General features: G+C 41.3%; 1 protein-coding gene across 5 annotated transcripts in view; it reads left to right on the forward strand.

Annotated features, from left to right (window-relative positions):
* The window catches only part of spdl1 (spindle apparatus coiled-coil protein 1), a 36,568-nt gene extending 27,207 nt beyond the window's left edge, over nucleotides 1-9,361 (forward strand). Inside the window, exons 11-15 of one of the 5 annotated variants that reach the window (XR_005441984.1) lie at nucleotides 5,258-5,324; nucleotides 5,866-6,072; nucleotides 6,235-6,304; nucleotides 8,875-9,041; nucleotides 9,207-9,361. Coding sequence is in view for 3 of the 5 variants with exons in the window: in XM_038699883.1 (XP_038555811.1) it covers nucleotides 5,258-5,324; nucleotides 5,866-6,072; nucleotides 6,235-6,304; nucleotides 8,853-8,997 (489 nt within the window). In the remaining 2 variants the exon portion in view is untranslated. The other 4 variants (XR_005441985.1, XM_038699883.1, XM_038699882.1 and 1 more) reach the window with 4 other exon arrangements.
* The last annotated feature ends 11,584 nt before the right edge of the window (nucleotides 9,362-20,945 follow it).

Genomic DNA, 20,945 nt, shown 5'->3' on the forward strand with positions numbered 1-20,945 from the left:
GAGGAGTTTGTTAAAGTACGAAGTGTGTAAATCATCCAAAATGTGACGTAAAATTCAAAATGGCCTACTTCCTGTTGATTTTAGGGCATCGCTCCAAGAGGCTTTTTTGTGCGTCTGGACAAGATACACGTACCACAGAAAATTCGTGCACGTAGGTAAAACGTGCGGCGGGGGCTGCTTCGTTAAAGGTCACTTCCTGTTGCCAGCAGGTGGCGCTATGACTGTGGGTGAATGTCGGCATGTACATGTGTTCAGGGCGGGACTCTCATCCTACATGTACAGTTTGGTCCAGATGTGAGCATGTACACTGAAGTTACGACAACTTCCGTGTCATGGCGAAGAGCTGATCTTTGACGCCACGCCACGGACACGCCCATTGACGAAAACTTGCAAATAGCACAACTTTTCATCTTCAATGCCTTTAGAAGGCACAGCAAACATTTGAGGTCGGTCGGACTAAATCCCTAGGAGGAGTTCGTTAAAGTACGAAGTGTGTAAATCATCCAAAATTTGACGTAAAATTCAAAATGGCCGACTTCCTGTTGGGTTTAGGCTATGGCTCCAAGAGACTTTTTTGTGCGTCTGGACAAGATACACGTACCACAGAAAATTCGTGCACGTAGGTGAAACGTGCGGCGGGGGCTGCTTCGTTAAAGGTCACTTTCTATTGCCAGCAGGTGGCGCTATGACTGTGGGTGAATGTCGGCATGTACATGTGTTCAGGGCGGGACTCTCATCCTACATGTACAGTTTGGTCCAGATGTGAGCATGTACACTGAAGTTACAACAACTTCCTGTTTCATTGCGAATCATCGACGCCACGGACACGCCCATTGACGAAAACGCGCAAATAGCACAACTTTTCATCGTCAATGCCTTTAGAAGGCACAGCAGAAATTTGACGTCGATCCGACTAAATCCCTAGGAGGAGTTCGTTAAAGTACGAAGTGTGTAAATCATCCAAAAATGGCCGTAAAATTCAAAATGGCCGACTTCCTGTTGACTTTAGGCTATGGGTTCTTGAGGCTTTTTTGTGCGTCTTGATACGATACATGTCCCCAGAAAATTTCGTACATGTAGGTTGAACGTGAACGAGGGGCTAATCATTTCCAATTTTCTAGGTGGCGCTAGCGAGTCATTTTGCCACGCCCATGTGCGAAACTTGTAGAATACGAAATTTTTCACCGGTTCTGACATGTTTGCAAATTTTGGTGAGTTTTCGAGTATGTTTAGGCCATGTCATTTGGGCCTACTTTGCAGAAAAAAAAAATATATATAATCCGAGCAAATTCAATAGGGACCTCGCACGGTCGTGCTCGGGCCCTAATAAATAAATGTAGGTAGTAATTAAATTATACAAGGAGACATAAATGTTTATATTTTAATTAGTGTCTTTACTTATTCACCTTTGTTATAATTACCTTATTTGTTTATTCAACTTTATTTATTACTAATTTTTTTAATGTATTTATTTATGTGTGTGTTTTAATATTTTTGTCTGTTTTATTCTTCCTTTGTATTTATTTACCTTATTTATTTTCACCCATGGTATTTCTTTCTGCCTGTCTTTTTAAATTTTTGTATGCATTTCTGCCTCATTTCGCAAATGAGGAGGGGCTGTGTCTCAAGGGGTCATCTTCTCTGCTATTGGTGGACCAGTCAGACAGGAGAGCTCCTACTCTACCTGCAGACATCAACGATCTTGCCCCTCACACAGTCAGATGGCTTCCTTCAGTGCGCTGAGGTGTTTAACAACTCTGAAGACACTACCAGCCATGTCTTCCTTCTCTTTTCACGTAGACGCTCCGACAGACAGTGCTTTCAGTTTGCTGCATGCATGGACACAGAACTGCGGTATAGGGAGAAGCACACGGTCAGCTGGCTGCAGCTAAATCTGGAGTGCACTCGTATTCAATTCTGTATGGTAAATTCAGTTTTAACGGAGCAGAGCGAGCTGACAGGCAGAGTTAGAGACTTTTTCTGTCCGTTTCTCTCTTTACAAAGACGCATGTTGCAGTCAGAGTCTTCTCTGAAGAGGGCAATGAAGTCTCAGTAGTACCCGATGCGAGCACCACATACAACACAATTTATCAAATTACACAACGGATATACAGTATGAAAATAAGACTGATTGGATTATACTCACAGGAAGTATAAAACCTGTTACATGCGTAACACTGTAATGTCAGGGAAATTACTTTACTTAGAATTAAGTACTGCAGTTGTACATTTGAAATACCTTCCTACCTTTCTGATAGGAAGCCTTCTTGAGGTGGTATAAAACATTTCTTCTTATATTCTGATTTGAGTTGTGGACAACTATGACCACATGAATTAAAAAAACATTTCACTGCCCAAGTCAGCTATAACACAAGTCTTGTTCATCAGACTACATGCTGTGGACAGATTTTGTCCCAGGATTTATTATGCATTTCTTCTTCTTCGTTGCATGATTTAGAATAATAAGGTGAGAAATGGGTCTATTCGGAGTTCATCCTGCACTGCAGCAGCTAATAAAGTCCATTTAACCCCAAAAACGCTTTTCTTTTAGGCAGGCTGGAGCAGAAAACAACTCACCTTTCTCAAGTTGTACAGTAATGTCTCATGTGTATGGAGGTGGATCAAACAAGCTAATCTTAAATGTCAAAGTAGAGAGGAGCCTAGTAGGCCTATTTATTTTCATTCATTACACAATATGAATAAGCTATGAAGACAGTTGTAAAGAAAGAACATCTTTTTCTTCTGTTCTCTACTTGTTATAGTTACACAGTATTAGGGGTGTGGGCTGTATTAAAAGTATCCACTGTTCTCCCATGCTCTAACACACAGTAACGATGAAATGTGTGCTGTTCTCACATTCTTCCTCTGTATGTACAGATAAACAACAAGGCAGGGAAATATAAAAGGAATTTATTTTATTGTTTGGGTACATTATTGTTCAGTGTACATGGTCACATCTGAAACAAACTTTACGTGCTTGATAACTCTCCCACCCCGCAGACATCTACACACCAATACCGATTTATATTCATAGCGGCAAGTGCTATGTAGCTCCACATAGGGGACACAGGAAGTGACATATAACACCTTCATGCGGCGTCGGAACCGCGTAGGAAATTCACAGCCGCACCGGCAGAGCTCCAGAATATGCAACTCGGCCGAGTCACGCGCGGACGCGCTACAAGTGCGAGGGCCCGCCCAACGCTGCTTGCAGCTTTAATTTTTGTTATTCTTCCTTACATTTTCGCCTAATTCCACTACTGCAGCCTAGATGGTAAGCGCTAGGGACGTGAAACTCACAGGGTTGGTTCAGGCCCATCAGACGACGGCATGCGAAAAATTTCGCTCACTTCGACCCCTAGGGTGCGCTACAAGCAAGGTCCAAAGATTGGCACATTCAAATCACTGTAACTCCCGCATACAGTGGCAGATATCAAAAATCTTATATCCACGTGTTCGGGGGATCGAGCTGAATGTTGTGGTATAGGCCCCGCCCATTTCCGCCTAGACTTTTTTATCGGTACATCGCGAAACCTGAAAAAACTATTTTAATTAACTCCTCCGAAGCCGCAAGTCTGATCGACACCAAACTTGCCACGGATAATATCTGGACCAAGCTGAAAGTTTGTACAGGAAATTTTGATACGACAAAAAGTGTCGCAATTGTATGCTAGCAAACGTTTGTCAAATGTCATATCTTCACTTTCAAATGGCCGATCGACACCAAATTTGGAGCGTTAATGTGGGATGCCCCCGAGGGCCTGTGCAAAATTTCATGCAACTCGCCCTTAGGTGGCGCTGTTTAATCCAAGAAAATTGTTCCTCTATAACCACAACTCACACTGACATGAAACCAGTGCCGAATTGTTCAGCATGGTCCCCTTACTACATGCACCAAACTTCACCCAAATATGCAAATAATATGCCCATAGGTGGCGCTGTTATTACAGATTAAAGACGTCAGAAAGAATCCCATTGACTTACATGCATTTTATATCTCCACAACTACAAGTCCAATTGACACCAAATTTGGTGCACTTTGGCCAAAAGGTGGCACTATAATCGAAGCTCAAATACCCCATTCATTTCAATGGGATTTTCAACCCAAGGACATTTTGCCAGATAACTACGGCTCACTACATTGCACATTCATAAACCTTATGTCTGTGTGTTTGGGGGATGCTGCCGATTCCGATATAGGACACGCCTCTGTGCGATGATGTTTTCATTTCTCGAAATCTGGAAAACCTATTTTAATTAAAGCTGCAAGCAGCGTTGGGCGGGCCCTCACACAGCGCATCGGGGTGTGAGGCGGACACACACTGTGAATTTGCTACGTGCTTCGGACGCTTCCTCACTTCCTGTGTCCCCTTTGTGGCGCTACATAGCACTTGGCGCTATGAATATAAATTAATATTGGCGTGTGCGCTGTGAGATAACTGTTGTTGTGATTTGGCACTATATAAATAAAATTGAATAGATATGTTCAGGGCAGGACAGCTATCAAGCACGTAAAGTTTTGTTCCGATGTGAGCATATACACTGAAGTTACAACAACTTCCTGTGTCATGGCGAAGAGTTGATCTTTGACGCCACGCCACGGACACGCCTATTGACGAAAACTCACAGATAGCACAACTTTTCATCGTCGATGCCTTTAGAAGGCATAGCAGAAATTTGAAGTCGGTCTGACTAAATCTCTAGGAGTTCGTTAAAGTACGAAGTGTGTAAATCATCCAAAAATGGCCATAAAACTCAAAATGGCCGACTTCCTGTTGGGTTTAGGGCATCGCTCCAAGAGGCTTTTTGGTACATCTGGAGGCAGCTCCAAGAGGCAGTTTGGTGAGTTTTTGAGTATGTTTAGGCCCCCAAATTGAGCTTACTTTGCAGGAAAAAATAAATAAATAAATAATCTTTACAGTTTCAATAGGGACCTCGCACGGTTCGTGCTCGGGCCCTAACTAACTTCACTGCGATGCATCGCGAAAGTGTGGAATTTGCGACACAACAAAATAAACGATAGAGCATAATTGTAAATGATTACATATCATATCGCACAGTCCTAATCTGTGGTATAATGTTACAACACACAGCTGAAACCTTTGCGGTTAGGAAGTGTTAGAGGTAATAATACACACTGGTATTTTAGCCTTGCTTAAGCCCTAAGCTGCTGTTAATAATAAATTGCTGGCCATATCCAAAGGTAACAGTGACACACTTTGTACAGTTTAATTGTATGTTTCTGTTCCTTCTACAGGCTCAGAGTGACAAGATCAAACTGCAGCTACAAGTAGAGGAGCTACAACATAAATATGAGCCAAAAGGTAACAAGAATAATACCAAGTCAATTTTTGCACATTGGTCCTGTGTCTCTGCTGTTATGGAAAGATCTGAAGATTTATTGAAGTTGTTAAATTTACCGTAAATTTGTTGTAGGTATTAGATTTGCAGATGGTGCGTTTAAGGCTTTTGGGAAAATTCACGCACAGTGGCCTACCGTGAAATGCCTAATTATCTTGTATTTGTTTGATTTACTTAGTACTTAGAGAGAGAGAGAGAGGCCAGGCAAGCCGGGGTGTTTACCTGACGTGTAGGTGTGAGTGTGGGGAAAAGAGAATTCCGAGGCAGGTGCAGAGCAAACTTAAAAACAAGAAGAATGTGGTCATTAAAACCTGCTTTCACAGGGTAGTATAATGTGAACATTTGAGATTTTTTTTGCTGGGGGGGTTTACAATCACGATGCCGGCTCAACGTTGTGATGTCTGTCAGCCATTGCCGATGGACGATGGCATCGTCTATCGGACCAACCCTATTGCAAATCTATATGACTGTAACATTGCTACCTCTTGCAACTTTTGTCTCTAGCGGCTAAAAAGAATCTGATCCAGAAGAGAAAAAAAGAGAAGCTTCCTGTTGACGTGACTCCATCCTCTGAAGAAACCACACTTGACAAGAGCGAGCAGGCTGTCGCTGTGGAGATGGATGTCACAAATACTAAAACAACAGACCCCAAAGGGGACACTTGTTGTGCAGCTGAGTCTTCAAGCTTCACAGACGGTGTGTGCATTGGAGGTCAGTAACTTTTGCAGCTGAACCAGGGTCAAAATGGGGCAAAATTTAAATTGAGTCCAGTTACATTACAGAAGCAATACACAACAAGGGCAAGGCAAGTATTAAATACTCATGTTATGTGGTGGCACCGTTAATCATTGCCATTTTGTGTCATATGTTCAGAACCTAAGCCACAGCCTGTGAAGTGTGTGAAGATCAGTGGACATGATCCTGTTATGATTCCCAACCCCAGGTCAGTATGTCTGTGCGGAGTCCAGATGTATTTTTTTTTTTTTTAGATGTACAAAATGCAGAAATGGGCCAAGATTTGGAGCAGAGGCAGGCCAAATGAAGCCTGGTTCCTGAACAAGCTAGCTACTAGCCACCTGAGAGAGCACCCACCTGTCACTTAAAACATCGACTATGCGGTTCGGTGCGGTTCGCCTGATTCAACTGTCAATCTCACAGTCGAAGCTTCGCAGTGAAACAAGGACCATGCCATTTTGGCGATGTGGGGGGTGCTCAATGTCTGATTTTATATAGAAGTTTACAAGAAGTTTACATACCAGTTTTCTCCTAATACGTTAATATACAGCCTATTACAATATACATTTCAACGTTTAATGCTGTAAATAAATATGTAAAAAGAATAAAACTTTCAATAAATGTTTCTAAAGTGCGTGAATAAATCCAAAATTATAATGCGCATGTGTAGGCGTAGCGTGTGTGTAGTGGTAGTGGAGGAACACTTGCTGAAGAGATGGAGCCCCAACTACACTGGTGTTGTGCTGAGTTGTCCGCACCTCGCGGGACTTTTGGATAATTTATTACCGTTTATGAACCACACAAAGAATATTTTATTGCTTTTAAATAGCCGGCTACTTAAAATACAGGGTACAGAGCTAATGAAATGCAGTAGTGCGCATCTAGTCAGCAATGGACCCCATGCTTTAGCAGTGATGATGATGATATTTAGGTTTTCATCCTTTAACAAAGTACACAGTATTGTGTTCAGCCAACCTTGCTGTTTAACCGACTGCCTGTGTGTTTTAGGTAAGATCTTAATGTTTTTATTTGTTCAGAGCCACTAAGTCTAAATAAGCAAAAAGAACACTAATTCCTATTCCTGTTATTCACTTTTATTTGATGGTCCCTTGAATGTATGGCCTTCCTCATTAAAGGTGCAAATTAGCAATTGCTTAGGTATTTTAAAAGGATAGTTGTTTTTTGTTTGTTTGTTGGGCTGTATGAGGTCCTTATCCATGGTGGTCAGCATGTCCCCACTTTGGAGAAGCAGAGCGTTGTACCGGCACGGCAGCTAAGCAGCATACTCCTGAGGACAGAGTCAGCAGCTAAAGTATTTTAGCCTCTTAAAGGAGACCTATTAAACTTCTTTTCCAGTCTTATATTGTAGTTCTATGACTGCTGTATGGCAGCTTTGCATGATTCAAAGTTCAAAAAAATATTTTATTTTCTTATACTAGGGCGGCTGTGGCTCAGGAGGTAGAGCGGGTTGCCCGTTAATCGGAAGGTCAGCGGTTCAGTTCCCGGCTCCTCCAGGCTACTAGTGATGCACCTATCTGACTTGTTCAGTACAATACTGATATCTGGATATCGATGCTGAATACCGAACCGATACCAGTGTTACATGAATAAGCTGTAGTCCTCACTGTGACGAAGAGACTGGGAATCATTATTCTACGTGTAAGGCAACATCACTGCCATTGTGGCAGGCAGTTTCTTTTTTGCCACTCAGACGTTTATCTGCTACTTTTGAAATGGATGCGCTAAATGAAGGAGAAATATTCAGATCCTTTTAGGCATTATTTTTTGTAAATAATGTCATTCAATGTTGCATATATTTACACAATAAACATTATACGCATACTCAATACTGAGCCTACGAAAATATAACGAAGTGACCCCTCTTGCATTGAATAGATAGTGCTGCTGGCAACCTAACTTACTGTCACTCAGGACGGACTGAGCCTCTTCCACTGGTGAGTTTTGCCCCTTTTCCACTGCACGGGACCAGCTCACCTCACCTCGACACTACTCACCTTTTTTGGTTTTCCATTGGGGAAAAGTTGCATCTGTTACCTTTATCATTGAGTAGTTCACACATAACGACTGGTGGCCGCCGATTGATCACTGATTTACCCCCGATCACAGCCTGATGGTCGCTGAGCTCACCGACCGGCAAATCAGGCTTAAAATCGTGTAGTGTGAACTAGGCTTTGCCTTATACCTAGGATATGCATCAAATATCAAGGCTCCACCACAGAACATGGCCAATCCCAAACAAAAAATAAGACCGCTTCCTAACGCTATAGCCAGAAGCACAGCTGCTTTCATACAGAGATCCTGCAATAAATGCAGAAAGAAAATCCGCCAATATGCCGCATTTGCACATTCATACTGAACAAACGTTTGCAGCATAATCCTGCAACCATGTGTGCAGGATTATGCCACAGAGTGCCCCTAGGAGACACAGAGTGCTGTTGCTTGCATGTGCGTCCTTGTGCATAATACAAACTCATAGAAAAGCAGCTCCACTGCTAAAGAGTCAACAGGGAACTTCTAAATCAATGTGTTTTTCATTGGTCAATCACAAAGACAATAAAAAAATTCCAAAGAACACAGTTTTTTTTCTTTCAAGAAGCAATACCAACGCAAAGTGTACATTCAAACCTGGTGTGGAAATGCCTTAAATCTAGACTAAAACTAGGGAAATGACTAAAATGTGTTATATGAAAATGATAGTCATTGGATTGTATATTTACAAAGTATATCTATTTTAGCTCTCCTGTGACTGATTGTAAGGTGGAGATGGAGGAGAACCAGCAGCAGAACAAGAGAGAGGAGAGAAGAAAGAAACAAAGAAGAGTAGAAATGATCCATGTCAGCTCCAACAGCAGTATGGAGAACCAATGTGCTCAGCAATAGCACCCAATCTGAATGTGTTCTTGCACGCGTGGATGTGTATACATGTATGTATGCTGCTATAATGTCTGATATTTGTACCTTTTTCACTTACATATTTTGATTATTACACCTTTTTCCTGCTGACTTTGTAGCATTTGCCCTATACTGTTAATGTATTTCAATTTTACAGTATTAAAAAATCAAATTATATCAAATCCTTGTGTGTACAGATTGCAGAATTTTCCAGCCACTGTCCAAGGTTCTGAACGAATATGAATATTTAAGCACGATTCTCTGGACGCAGGTTTGACTCCCAGTTGGGGCAAAGGCCGTTTATTCATGATAAAAGATAAATGGCTATTTTTAATAAATTGATTGAATCCCACTTTGCTAGTCACTTTTTCTTCTGATTAATATTACATAGTAGCCTACTTGAGAGAGAGGAGAATACTCTTTTTGGTATTGAATTTTACTTTCCCTGTCAATGGTTCTGAACTGCTGCACTACACTTCACGAGTCAGCTCAGTTTAAAGAGGTGGTATTATGCTTTTTGGCTCTTTCCCTCCCTTTTATTGAGTTATCTCTTTTTTTTTTTTTTTTGTGCATGTAATAGGTTTGCAAAGTGGAAAAAGTCCAAAGTCCAGCCCAAAGGGAGTTCCCATCTCCCACAGAAAGCTCTGCTGAACCGCTTGAAAACAGCTCGTTTGTAGTCCAGCCCTTCACTTCCTTTACTTGTGACGTCACAATGAAAACGCGTCATAAAGCTTGCCAAGCTGCTAGCAGGGTCAGGCACGCCCTCAAACCAAGCTAGTCTGAGTGGAGGCCCTTTGGCTTGACTCGCCTTTGTTTGGTTTTCCATTGTAGAAATGTTGTACCTGTACCTGCTTCCAGGTACTTTTTTTGTATCACCTCACCTCCGTCGAGGTTCCAAGCCAGCTGAGGGATACTAAAATGTAACATGAAAACATGACAGACTGCTGAATGGTCAGAGAGAATATTCACTATTCACTGCATCATCATCGCGTGCACAAGACAGAGGCCAGCAACAGAAAGTTTTATATTTTACAGTTTTCGTATGGAATTTCATCACTAAATCCACTTCTGAGAAGTTTTGAGGTGAGAAATCAGCTGTGTAGATTTAGAATATTGACAGTTTTAGGAGAAGTAATGGCGGAACAAAAATGCTTGAATTTTTCCGTAGTTGAGCTCCGCGAGTGGCTGCGGGGAAGCCTGCGCCAACCCGCGGGAGGAGCGTGTGAGGCCGGCCAGCCGCCTGCTCACAGAGCCCTCTGCTCCCAAGTCTTATCGATTTGCACTATGGCAGCATTTTTCGGCAGGGCAGCATAGATCGTCAGAACACCGGCAACAGTTCAACATTTAGTCCTGATGGTAAGATGTGGAACAATGATGATGTGGACTTGTGAGTAACTTATACTATCTGCTAGGTTACGGTTGCAGTCTGAAGCGGCTTTAATTTGGATCACACTACCTTGTTTCTTACGACCCGCCCTTCTCTGCTTCTGATTGGCTAGTAGTCCTTACCTGGGAACTGCGCATGTGCAACTCCCAACAAAGATTTTGTACAAGTAAGATAGCTGAAGAGCGGAGCGTACAACACATAGGGTGAAAAGAGGAGCTGCAGCAATGTGCAGTATGAGAAAAATATGGTGTTTTTTGAAAATTAAACCATGTAAACCTGTTCTGGCACAACCCCTAATTAAGATTTTGAACCTGAAATGAGCATAATACCACCTCTTTAAATGTGTAATAATTTTTTTTTGTATAGAGAATTTTATAAAGCAATGCCCAAAATATAGTTATATCCATTTATTATGTAATATTACACAGCAAAAATCATATTTACAATCAAGGATACCAGAACTTATTGACGTGTTATTCATATTTAAAATAAGCTGACAAGTGTTTTGAAGATGAAATGAAACAAGTTCCATACTTAAAGTCAATGTTTTATTATATCTACTCAAACATGTGCTTTCAGTGGAATAGAGAGTGCACTGAAACAAGAATAAACAAGGGAAATTATAGTATCTGCAAAGCAATGGGACAGAGCTGGGCCTAAGTTGTTAAAGTTGTGGAACCAGATGCATTTAAAATGAGTAATAACTATCAGTTCAGATATGCAGAATGACACCAAAAAAGGCAGTTTATCCAACCACCGAGGACTGTTCAACAAGATCCATGCAGTAAGGCGTAAAGCAAAGATGTAGTATTGACCACTGGTGACAACAATCACTTAAGGCCTATCCACACCGGCGGAGACTGTATCTGGCTTTAGATAACCATGAAGACACTGGAGTAGGAGTGTGCAATATTAAAAAAAATATATTACCTAGATAGTTTCTGTGATTCTGTATAGATTTTGGGATAATTAGACTTAGAGACAAAGAAGTATTTGCCATCCTTCAAAAACGTGTAAAAGTCATGTGTGAGTTATGGTAGAGGAGGAGACTGAGCGAGTGTGTCTGTGAACGGCGGTGAATGGCGGCCGCAGAGCAGCTACAGTGGCCGGTGAATAAAGACAACAGCATCTCAAGACTAAAGCGAAGCTCCTGTGTGTTGCTTGCCAACTGTTGAAGAAAGAGATAAGGGGATTCCCAAAACTTAGCAATGATTTCGGCCCTGGGAACCGAACCGTTGACGGTTAACAATAGAATATTTATTACTGTTGGTTACTAATGGTATTAAAGGAAACAGGTCTTATTTATTTAAAACTGAAGCATTTTAGTGAAAACAATATAAAAGCACTTAAATCCCCCCTCCAGCCAGTTTTAACTGCCGTTTTTGGTTAATGTTGGCTGCGTTCCAATCCACAGTGTACATAAACAGTACTCCCTACTCCCTGCTCTGGGAATGTCGGTTAAGGGAACTTCCCTCGACAAAATTCTTCCATTTGCAACACCCATCAACATCATCAAAGCACACGTCAGTTCCGCACTGTGTTACCCTGGTAACATAAACACCTCGGACAGGGCTACCCACTGCTACTGTGGACATTTACTGAAATTAAATATTGAATATATGTTAAAACAATGTCTATGTAACTTGTGAATGAATGTGATTGGATTAATTTACAAGATATGCAGCGTCATTCTTATTGTTTTCTTCTAAATGTGTAATGTTACGTTATGGGAACAACCCCTTTTCCTTCCAAAATTAAACACAAAATCTGATTAAATCTGTGTCTCCGCCACTCTCCAGAACAAATGTTATCATATAAATGTAAGTGTCAACTCAGTAATCAGTGTGATATTTTGTTAATATTTACCGATAATTGCTGCAAATATAGCTGCTGCTGGTGTCCGTCCCGCCTAAACCCATTCAAACTGGTTGACAGCGTTGAGTTGTTTGGAGCTATGGAGAGCTACATGAACCACGTGACCGCGTAGCGGCGAGATCAAAGCGTGTCGTAACTCTTCTTTAATGGCCCTGGTCTGCTCTATTGTTAGCTCCTATGAGGCGCAAAGGCTTATGGGTAATCTTTCTTGACAACTTCCTGTGAAGTGATGAACCGTTGGTCCCTTCTTCCCTACACAGTTCACAGTGCCCTTTGAACTGAACATGTTGTGCTCCCCGCGGTTTGGAATCTCAGTTAAAATGGCTGAATAGCCCGCGCAGTCCACTTAGCAGGGAACTACAGGGCGATCGGAACGCCCCCGTTCTTTCTCAAACAGAGAATGGGGGTGTGGTTAATAGTCGGACGTAATCAATTACCATGGCAACCAGAAACTGATGGGCTGTTTCTGAGTGTTCGCTAACGATATGCTGTGTTAACATCACTACACTGTAAAGTTTAGTAAACTGTACTGGCAGGAGTAGCTATTACTTAACGTTACCCATGATAAAAACTAATGTGAGTACAAGTATCAGCTGCCATCCGTCAAACAGTCGATGGTCCTGTCACGCACCGCACATGATAACTCCCACTACGTTTTATGGTGCGCTTACTGGGGAGGGGGCTTTTACTCTTTTGAACTGTGCTGTTTTTTCGTTAGAATAAAACCGTATTCTTGATCTTCTGCATGTAAATTTGACTTGTTATGAACTTTACTAAGAGGATAAATAGTAAACTGGAGAGATTTAAACGGAATCTGAGTTATTTCTGTTTATGTAGTATTGTGAACTCAACCAGACGCACTTCAAAGAAGGTCAGATGGTGTCAAAAGAGGGAGGGAAGTTTCCCTCCCCGAGAGTTGACCTTTTTACATGTAAAACCCAGAGACATCGCCTGGTGTTGGTAAGGACCGAAAGAGACTCAATCAGACAATGAATCGCTTAAGGATTGTGTATTCAAAGAGCCTTAGTGAACCTTTCTAGCCGTAAAGGTGTCACTAAAGACAGTCCACAGGACAGGAAAAGGGGCGATCTGACCCCTTCTCCCTCCAGCAGGTCAGCTCCAGCCTCAACCTGACTCTTTTCTCTCCACAGAACGGCTGAGCCATAAACCACCATTTCATTCTCTGATAACCGGTGCGATAAGCCAGGAATGCAGAGAAGAGAGACCATAAAAACCCCTGTTACTCGAACCAAGCAAGGTTCCAGTATAACTGTGTTTATTCTGTTTAAATAATAACCTTGCTAAGTGAGCAGCGGTGTTAGCATCTGAGTTTAGTAAGTAATGACCCTGTTGTTATCCTTTAGTGATGTTTGAAGACTAGCAGACTCATAAGAAAGTAATCTTGAACTAGTTTTCTAACCTCTTTCTGTGTTGTCTTAAGTCATTCCTGTTACTCCCTAGTAATCACTGTCTATTCAATGCTAACTAATGCTTTAGTTAAATGTTTCATATACAATTTCCTACTAAATTATCCATGGAAACGCTCGTAGGCATCACCAGCCTCTCAGTTAAAGTGGAATGTCTACTCTTTTCTTGTGTGATCCGAGCGCCACCAAGGGGACAAGAAAGGTATAACACGCAAGTGTTTAAAACTCGGCTTACACTGACAGAATTGTTAAGTAGGCCTAACTATCACCATGTAATTGCATAAACGTCATGCTTACATCTAAATTGTCTCATGAGTTAAAACCAGTAACCAGCAAGTATACTGAGGACATGTAATCAAGCTTTGTTACGTTTTATATAACCATTATAACCTTTTTCCATAGTGTTTAGCCTTGTTTTAACTGTCTTTATCCGAATGTTTAGAACTAAGTATTTTTCCAAATGTCGATATTGTGGAGAGAGAGATCAAAGAGAAATACACGCAACGTATATTTCTTTATCCCAAAAAGTTAACACCTTAGCGACGTTTGGGAGACCATCCCCAAAATTGACGTCACTACCTAGCGGGATCAATAAAAAGGCCCTGCTGTTTTTTTGTTCCAGCTTCTTCCTCTTCAAAGAAAACTTTTTAACTTTCTTGAAACTAAACGTATACGTTCTCTTAACTTCCTTTACTTTTGAAATTCCGATTTTCGTTTCGTACTTAAAGCTCCTTCAGACGAGCTGAGAAAGCTACGACCCTGAATCCCCAAATTTCTTAGCGGGAGATTTGATTTTTTTTAATTCTGTTTGGAGCTGCCTGTTTAACCTGAGCAACATTAAATAGCCTATATTCCCGAGGCCTCATGAACCTACGGTGAATGTGTGAGTTTATTAGGGCCCGAGCACGACCGTGTGAGGTCCCTATTGAATTTGCTCGGATTTTTTTTTTTTTTTTTTTTTTTTTTCTTTTTTCTGCAAAGTAGGCTCAACTGACATGGCCTAAACATTCTCGAAAACTCACCAAAATTTGCAAACGTGTCAGAACCGGTGAAAAATTTCGTATTCTACAAGTTTCGCACATGGGCGTTGCAAAATGACTCGCTAGCGCCACCTAGAAAATTGGAAAAAATTAGCCCCTCGTTCACGTTCAACCTACATGTACGAAATTTTCTGGGGACATGTATCGTATCAAGACGCACAAAAAAGCCTCAAGAACCCATAGCCTAAAGTCAACAGGAAGTCGGCCATTTTGAATTTTACGGCCATTTTTGGATGATTTACACACTTCGTACTTTAACGAACTCCTCCTAGGGATTTAGTCGGATCGACGTCAAATTTCTGCTGTGCCTTCTAAAGGCATTGACGATGAAAAGTTGTGCTATTTGCGCGTTTTCGTCAATGGGCGTGTCCGTGGCGTCGATGATTCGCTATGAAACAGGAAGTTGTTGTAACTTCAGTGTACATGCTCACATCTGCACCAAACTGTACATCTAGGATGATAGTCCCGCCCTGAACACATGTACATGCCGACATTCACCCACAGTCATAGCGCCACCTGCTGGCAATAGAAAGTGACCTTTAACGAAGCAGCCCCCGCCGCATGTTTCACCTACGTGCACGAATTTTCTGTGGTACGTGTATCTTGTCCAGACGCACAAAAAAGTCTCTTGGAGCCATAGCCTAAACCCAACAGGAAGTCGGCCATTTTGAATTTTACGTCAAATTTTGGATGATTTATACACTTCGTACTTTAACGAACTCCTCCTAGGGATTTAGTCCGACCGACCTCAAATTTCTGCTGTGCCTTCTAAAGGCATTGAAGATGAAAAGTTGTGCTATTTGCAAGTTTTCGTCAATGGGCGTGTCCGTGGCGTGGCATCAAAGATCAACTCTTCGCCATGACACGGAAGTTGTCGTAGCTTCAGTGTACATGCTCACATCTGGACCAAACTGTACATGTAGGATGAGAGTCCCGCCCTGAACACATGTACATGCTGATATTCACCCACAGTCATAGCGCCACCTGCTGGCAACAGGAAGTGACCTTTAACGAAGCAGCCCCCGCCGCACGTTTCACCTACGTGCACGAATTTTCTGTGGTACGTGTATCTTGTCCAGACGCACAAAAAAGTCTCTTGGAGCCATAGCCTAAACCCAACAGGAAGTCGGCCATTTTGAATTTTAAGTCAAATTTTGGATGATTTACACACTTCGTACTTTAACTAACTCCTCCTAGGGATTTAGTCCGACCGACCTCAAATTTCTGCTGTGCCTTCTAAAGGCATTGAAGATGAAAAGTTGTGCTATTTGCAAGTTTTCGTCAATGGGCGTGTCCGTGGCGTGGCGTCAAAGATCAACTCTTCGCCATGACACGGAAGTTGTCGTAGCTTCAGTGTACATGCTCACATCTGGACCAAAGTGTACATGTAGGATGAGAGTCCCGCCCTGAACACATGTACATGCTGATATTCACCCACAGTCATAGCGCCACCTGCTGGCAACAGGAAGTGACTTTTAACGAAGCAGCCCCCGCCGCACGTTTCACCTACGTGCACGAATTTTCTGTGGTACGTGTATCTTGTCCAGACGCACAAAAAAGCCTCTTGGAGCAATGCCCTAAAACCAACAGGAAGTCGGCCATTTTGAATTTTAAGTCAAATTTGGATGATTTACACACTTCGTACTTTAACGAACTCCTCCTAGGGATTTAGTCCGACCGACTTCAAATTTGTGCTGTGCCTTCTAAAGGCATTGAAGATGAAAAGTTGTGCTATTTGCGAGTTTTCGTCAATGGGTGTGTCCGTGGCGTGGCGTCAAAGATCAAGTCTTCGCCATGACACAGGAAGTTGTTGTAACTTCAGTGTACATGCTAACATCTGAACCAAACTTTACGTGCTTGATAACTCTCCCACCCCGCTATGGAGGACCGATCCTGACACAGTCAGAAATAAATACAGAAATAAATAAATGCTCAATAAATAAATAAGCTTCCAATTAAATACACAAAAAAATAAAGTAAATAAATAAATGTTGGTATTAATTAAATTATACAAGGAGACATAAATGTATATATTTTAATTAGTGCCTTTACTTATTCACCTTTGTTATAATTACCTTATTTGTTTATTCAACTTTATTTATTACTAATTTTTTTAATATATTTATGTGTGTGTTTTAATATTTTTGTCTGTTTTATTCTTCCTTTGTATTTTTCTACCTTATTTATTTTCACCCATGGTATTTATTTCTGCCTGTCCTTTTTAAATTTCTGTATGCATTTCTGCCTCATTATGCAAATGAGGAGGGGCTGTGTCTCAAGGGGTCATCTTCTCTGCTATTGGTGGACCAGTCAGACAGGAGAGCTCTAGGCCTACTCTGCCTGCAGACATCAACGATCTTGCCCCTCACACAGTCAGATGGCTTCCTTCAGTGCGCTGAGGTGTTTAACAACTCTGAAGACAATACTACCAGCAATGTCTTCCTTCTCTTTTCACGTAGACACTCCGACAGACAGTGCTTTCAGTTTGCTGCATGCATGGACACAGAACTGCGGTACAGCACACAGTAACGATGAAATGTGTGCTGTTCTCACATTCTTCCTCTGTATGTACACATAAACAACAAGGCAGGGAAATATAAAAGGAATTTATTTTATTGTTTGGGTACATTATTGTTCAGTGTACATGCTCACATCTGAAACAAACTTTACGTGCTTGATAACTCTCCCACCCCGCAGACATCTACACGCCAACACCGATTTATATTCATAGCGGCAAGTGCTATGTAGCTCCACATAGGGGACACAGGAAGTGACATATAGCACCTTCATGCGGCGTCGGAACCGCGTAGGAAATTCACAGCCGCACCGGCAGAGCTCCAGAATATGCAACTCGGCCAGCTCACACGCGGACGCGCTACAAGTGCGAGGGCCCGCCCAACGCTGCTTGCAGCTTTAATTTGATTTTGTTGTTGCAACCTCATCCGACCGTTGTGAGCAACTTTGGACCAGAAACTCAGAAGCCTTCATTTATGGCCTTGAATAAATGAAACCACGGCTCTGACGACAGAACCCTGAGTGGGCCCTATAGCGACACCAAACGAACTGAGATCAGAGCAAAAGCCTTGGCTGACAGCCCGTTGCTGCAAGCGCTTCCCACAACGCGCTTCAACCCAACTCAAAAACGCCACTGGGGTCGGGCCAGAACCGACTTCCCGAGCCAACCGGCAGTCGAGCCTCGCCACGGGACCTGCGGCAACGGTAGGGCAAAACAAACAACACTCTGTGACTCGTTGGTGTTCTATGGGCTCCATCCACAGTTAATAACCCTTAGATTAGACAAATTAAATCTGCAACCCAATTTCGGTCATTCGTTCCCTCATACTCGTAGAATTCTCTCCCTCTACAATAAACTGAAATTCAATCGAACCTTATATAGGCTACCCTGTTTTAGTACCTCCTTGTTGTCATATTAACTGTTATCCCTGTAATATCACCACATTTACCCACAATTGTACCCTCTTTTGTTAGTTAATAAATTCACCTTGAGCACAGCGACGTATGTGTGTGTGTTATTCAGAATCTAGAGTCCCTATACACAGAACTTACGCTCAGATCTGAGACTGACTGACTGACCTTACGATTTCAGAATAACAACTAATGAATTAACCGAACTTCGTATAATTCTCAGGCTATACTCAAGGACCTAAAGCCTTAGGCGGACAAGCAAATCTTTAGGTGGTGCTTCTAATTTCGAGGTATAAATTAATATTCCCGGAAATATTAATTTTCATAACTGTATTAAAATTTTACGTAGCCGAGGTCTGCTACAGTAGGCTATAAGAAACAACATTGTATGTACATCACCACTACTAATGTCACACTGATAATAATAATTTCATCATCTTTAGCTGTATATTGTGTTCCTATATTACTAAGCATACCATACAGGCAGATCTGCTGGGCCTAAGGCAGACAAATTATGAAGTCCTTACCTTTGTGTCCTGAAGAATCATTTTATACAGTCTCATTTGGTTGACAATAAAATTAATCACATCTTATGCTGTTGCAATCATATATAGCCTATATTGAACAGATGCATAGTGCATTAATGATTAAATATGTTTTATATAAAACTATTAATCTATTCTAATATTTATAAATTGCAATTAACAATAACACAAACACAAGATTGGAACTTTTTAAAATATTTGTGTGGATGCACCAAATGGGTATGGTCACAATAAAACAACAACTAGAAAAGACTCAAGAGCAAACCAAAGCTGTACAATTCTCAAGATTGTATTAATAGTAAAAATGTTAAATAACATCTAGTGGCTCTAGATGAAAATACACACAGATCATTCTTTTAACTGAGTACAGTGACAAAACAAACACATTATTGCAATGTTGAGAACAACAAAAGTCACACCTCAAGCTTTCTCTGAAACATATTTGTTTACCTGATTTCATCTAAATCTCTCTTTTAGAAATGTTTTTTAGATATCTCACAAATAGGCAAATGTGACTGTGTATGTCTTTGGCTGAGGATAATATTAATTGTAGGACTGATCTGGCTTTGCTTTCATTAATAAAGATCTTAACCTGAAAGCCACGAACCAAGACTTCTGTCCTGGTTTCACATTTATGTCCTGTGCTGAACCGTTAACCGACATAGGCCGACTGCCTCATCCATCCTTCGGGATCTTTTGGCTGATCTGCTAAGCAGGGCAGGTGCAGTGGACTCCATGAGGGCAGATGCGTATGCTGGGGAAGGAAAAACATGTTTATAAAATATAACACACCATCAGAGGAATCTCTCAGTTTATATCGTGGTTGAAATGCAGAACTACTGAGAGAAACCTGTGAAAAAGGCAGATCATGCAGTTCACAAATTGTACATGTGTGAAAAAACCCAGTAGTAAAGACAACATATAGAACATTTATAAGACCAAATTCTTCTTGTATTGTGAGTCAACGCTGCCACCTTGTGACTAAAAAGTGCCATTAGCTTATCAAGTTCAAGTTCATTTTTATTTATATAGCACATTTTATAGCAGCCAATGACTGACCAAAGTGCTTTACAGAACAACAAAATTAAAAGACACTAACACTAAGAACTTGAACTTATGTTTGCACAGAATATCCACGTACATTAAATACTAGTTTCTGTTAATAAGGTACACCAAGCTAAAACTCTTGCAGTCCAGTAAAACAGCCCTGCAATAAATTATATCTTCATGAAGCTAGTAATATTTTTTGTAATTTGTAAAATTTTCATTGTCTTGTTCATGTGTTTTTACTCTTAACCTCCAAAATGGCTGTTTCAAAACAGAATCTTTACAGAATTACATTTGATTACTTCAGTACAAATGTTGGTGTGCATTTCCATTTATAAAATTATTCAAATTCTTTGCACAATCTGATAAATTTACCTACACAATATTTTATTTCTGGAAGCAATGAAATGAAATTAAACCAGACACCAACCAGCACTGCTGACGACTGGACCACTAATCATTTTTAACCACAGTCTGTATAAGTTATGTCGTAACTGGTTCCAGCGTGCAGTGTTCATGAATGTTCTGAACGTGGTTCACCATCACATCTCAGTTAGAGTGGAAGAAGCTGAAGTCGAGTACAGATGTTTAATAATGGTGTCGGGGTTTGTGTGGTGAGCAGGTTGGTGGACCCAAATGCAGGACTCAGAACGAGCAGGTAATGTTCAAAAGGTTTATTAAACCAACAAACAAAAGGCGAAAACACACTTACTGGCAGAGTGGCAGAGAGTCCAAAAACAAGGTAATCCAAACAGAAATCCAAAATCCAAAGAAACAGGGAGACAAGACGAGCACGACGAGCAAGGCAGAAGAGGCAGGCAGGCAGAGTGATAACTAGGGTAACAGATGGAACACTTGACAGGTAGACATAGGGCAAAATAAATAACCAACACAGACAGAACACGTTACAAAATACCAGACAAGAATCCAACTTCAGACAATAACAGAAACTTATGTAAACAGACAAGCACCGACCAACTATAACACAGGGATCATAACAGACAAAACCCAAACGAGAACACAGAACCAGAACACAGAGTACACTAGACACAAGACATGACTGAAACCCAAAACACAGACTAACTATATAACAGATACTGGACACAGGGCAATAGACAGGACAGAACCCAAAACTCAACATACTATAAGAGAGATACTAAAAGATAAGACCGTCTGGGAACCAAAACAG

The sequence above is a fragment of the Micropterus salmoides genome, unplaced genomic scaffold (assembly GCF_014851395.1).
Source record: "Micropterus salmoides isolate LMB-PRFRI ecotype aquatic unplaced genomic scaffold, ASM1485139v1 Ms_hic_scaffold_5, whole genome shotgun sequence".
In the NCBI taxonomy this organism is placed as follows: domain Eukaryota; kingdom Metazoa; phylum Chordata; class Actinopteri; order Centrarchiformes; family Centrarchidae; genus Micropterus; species Micropterus salmoides.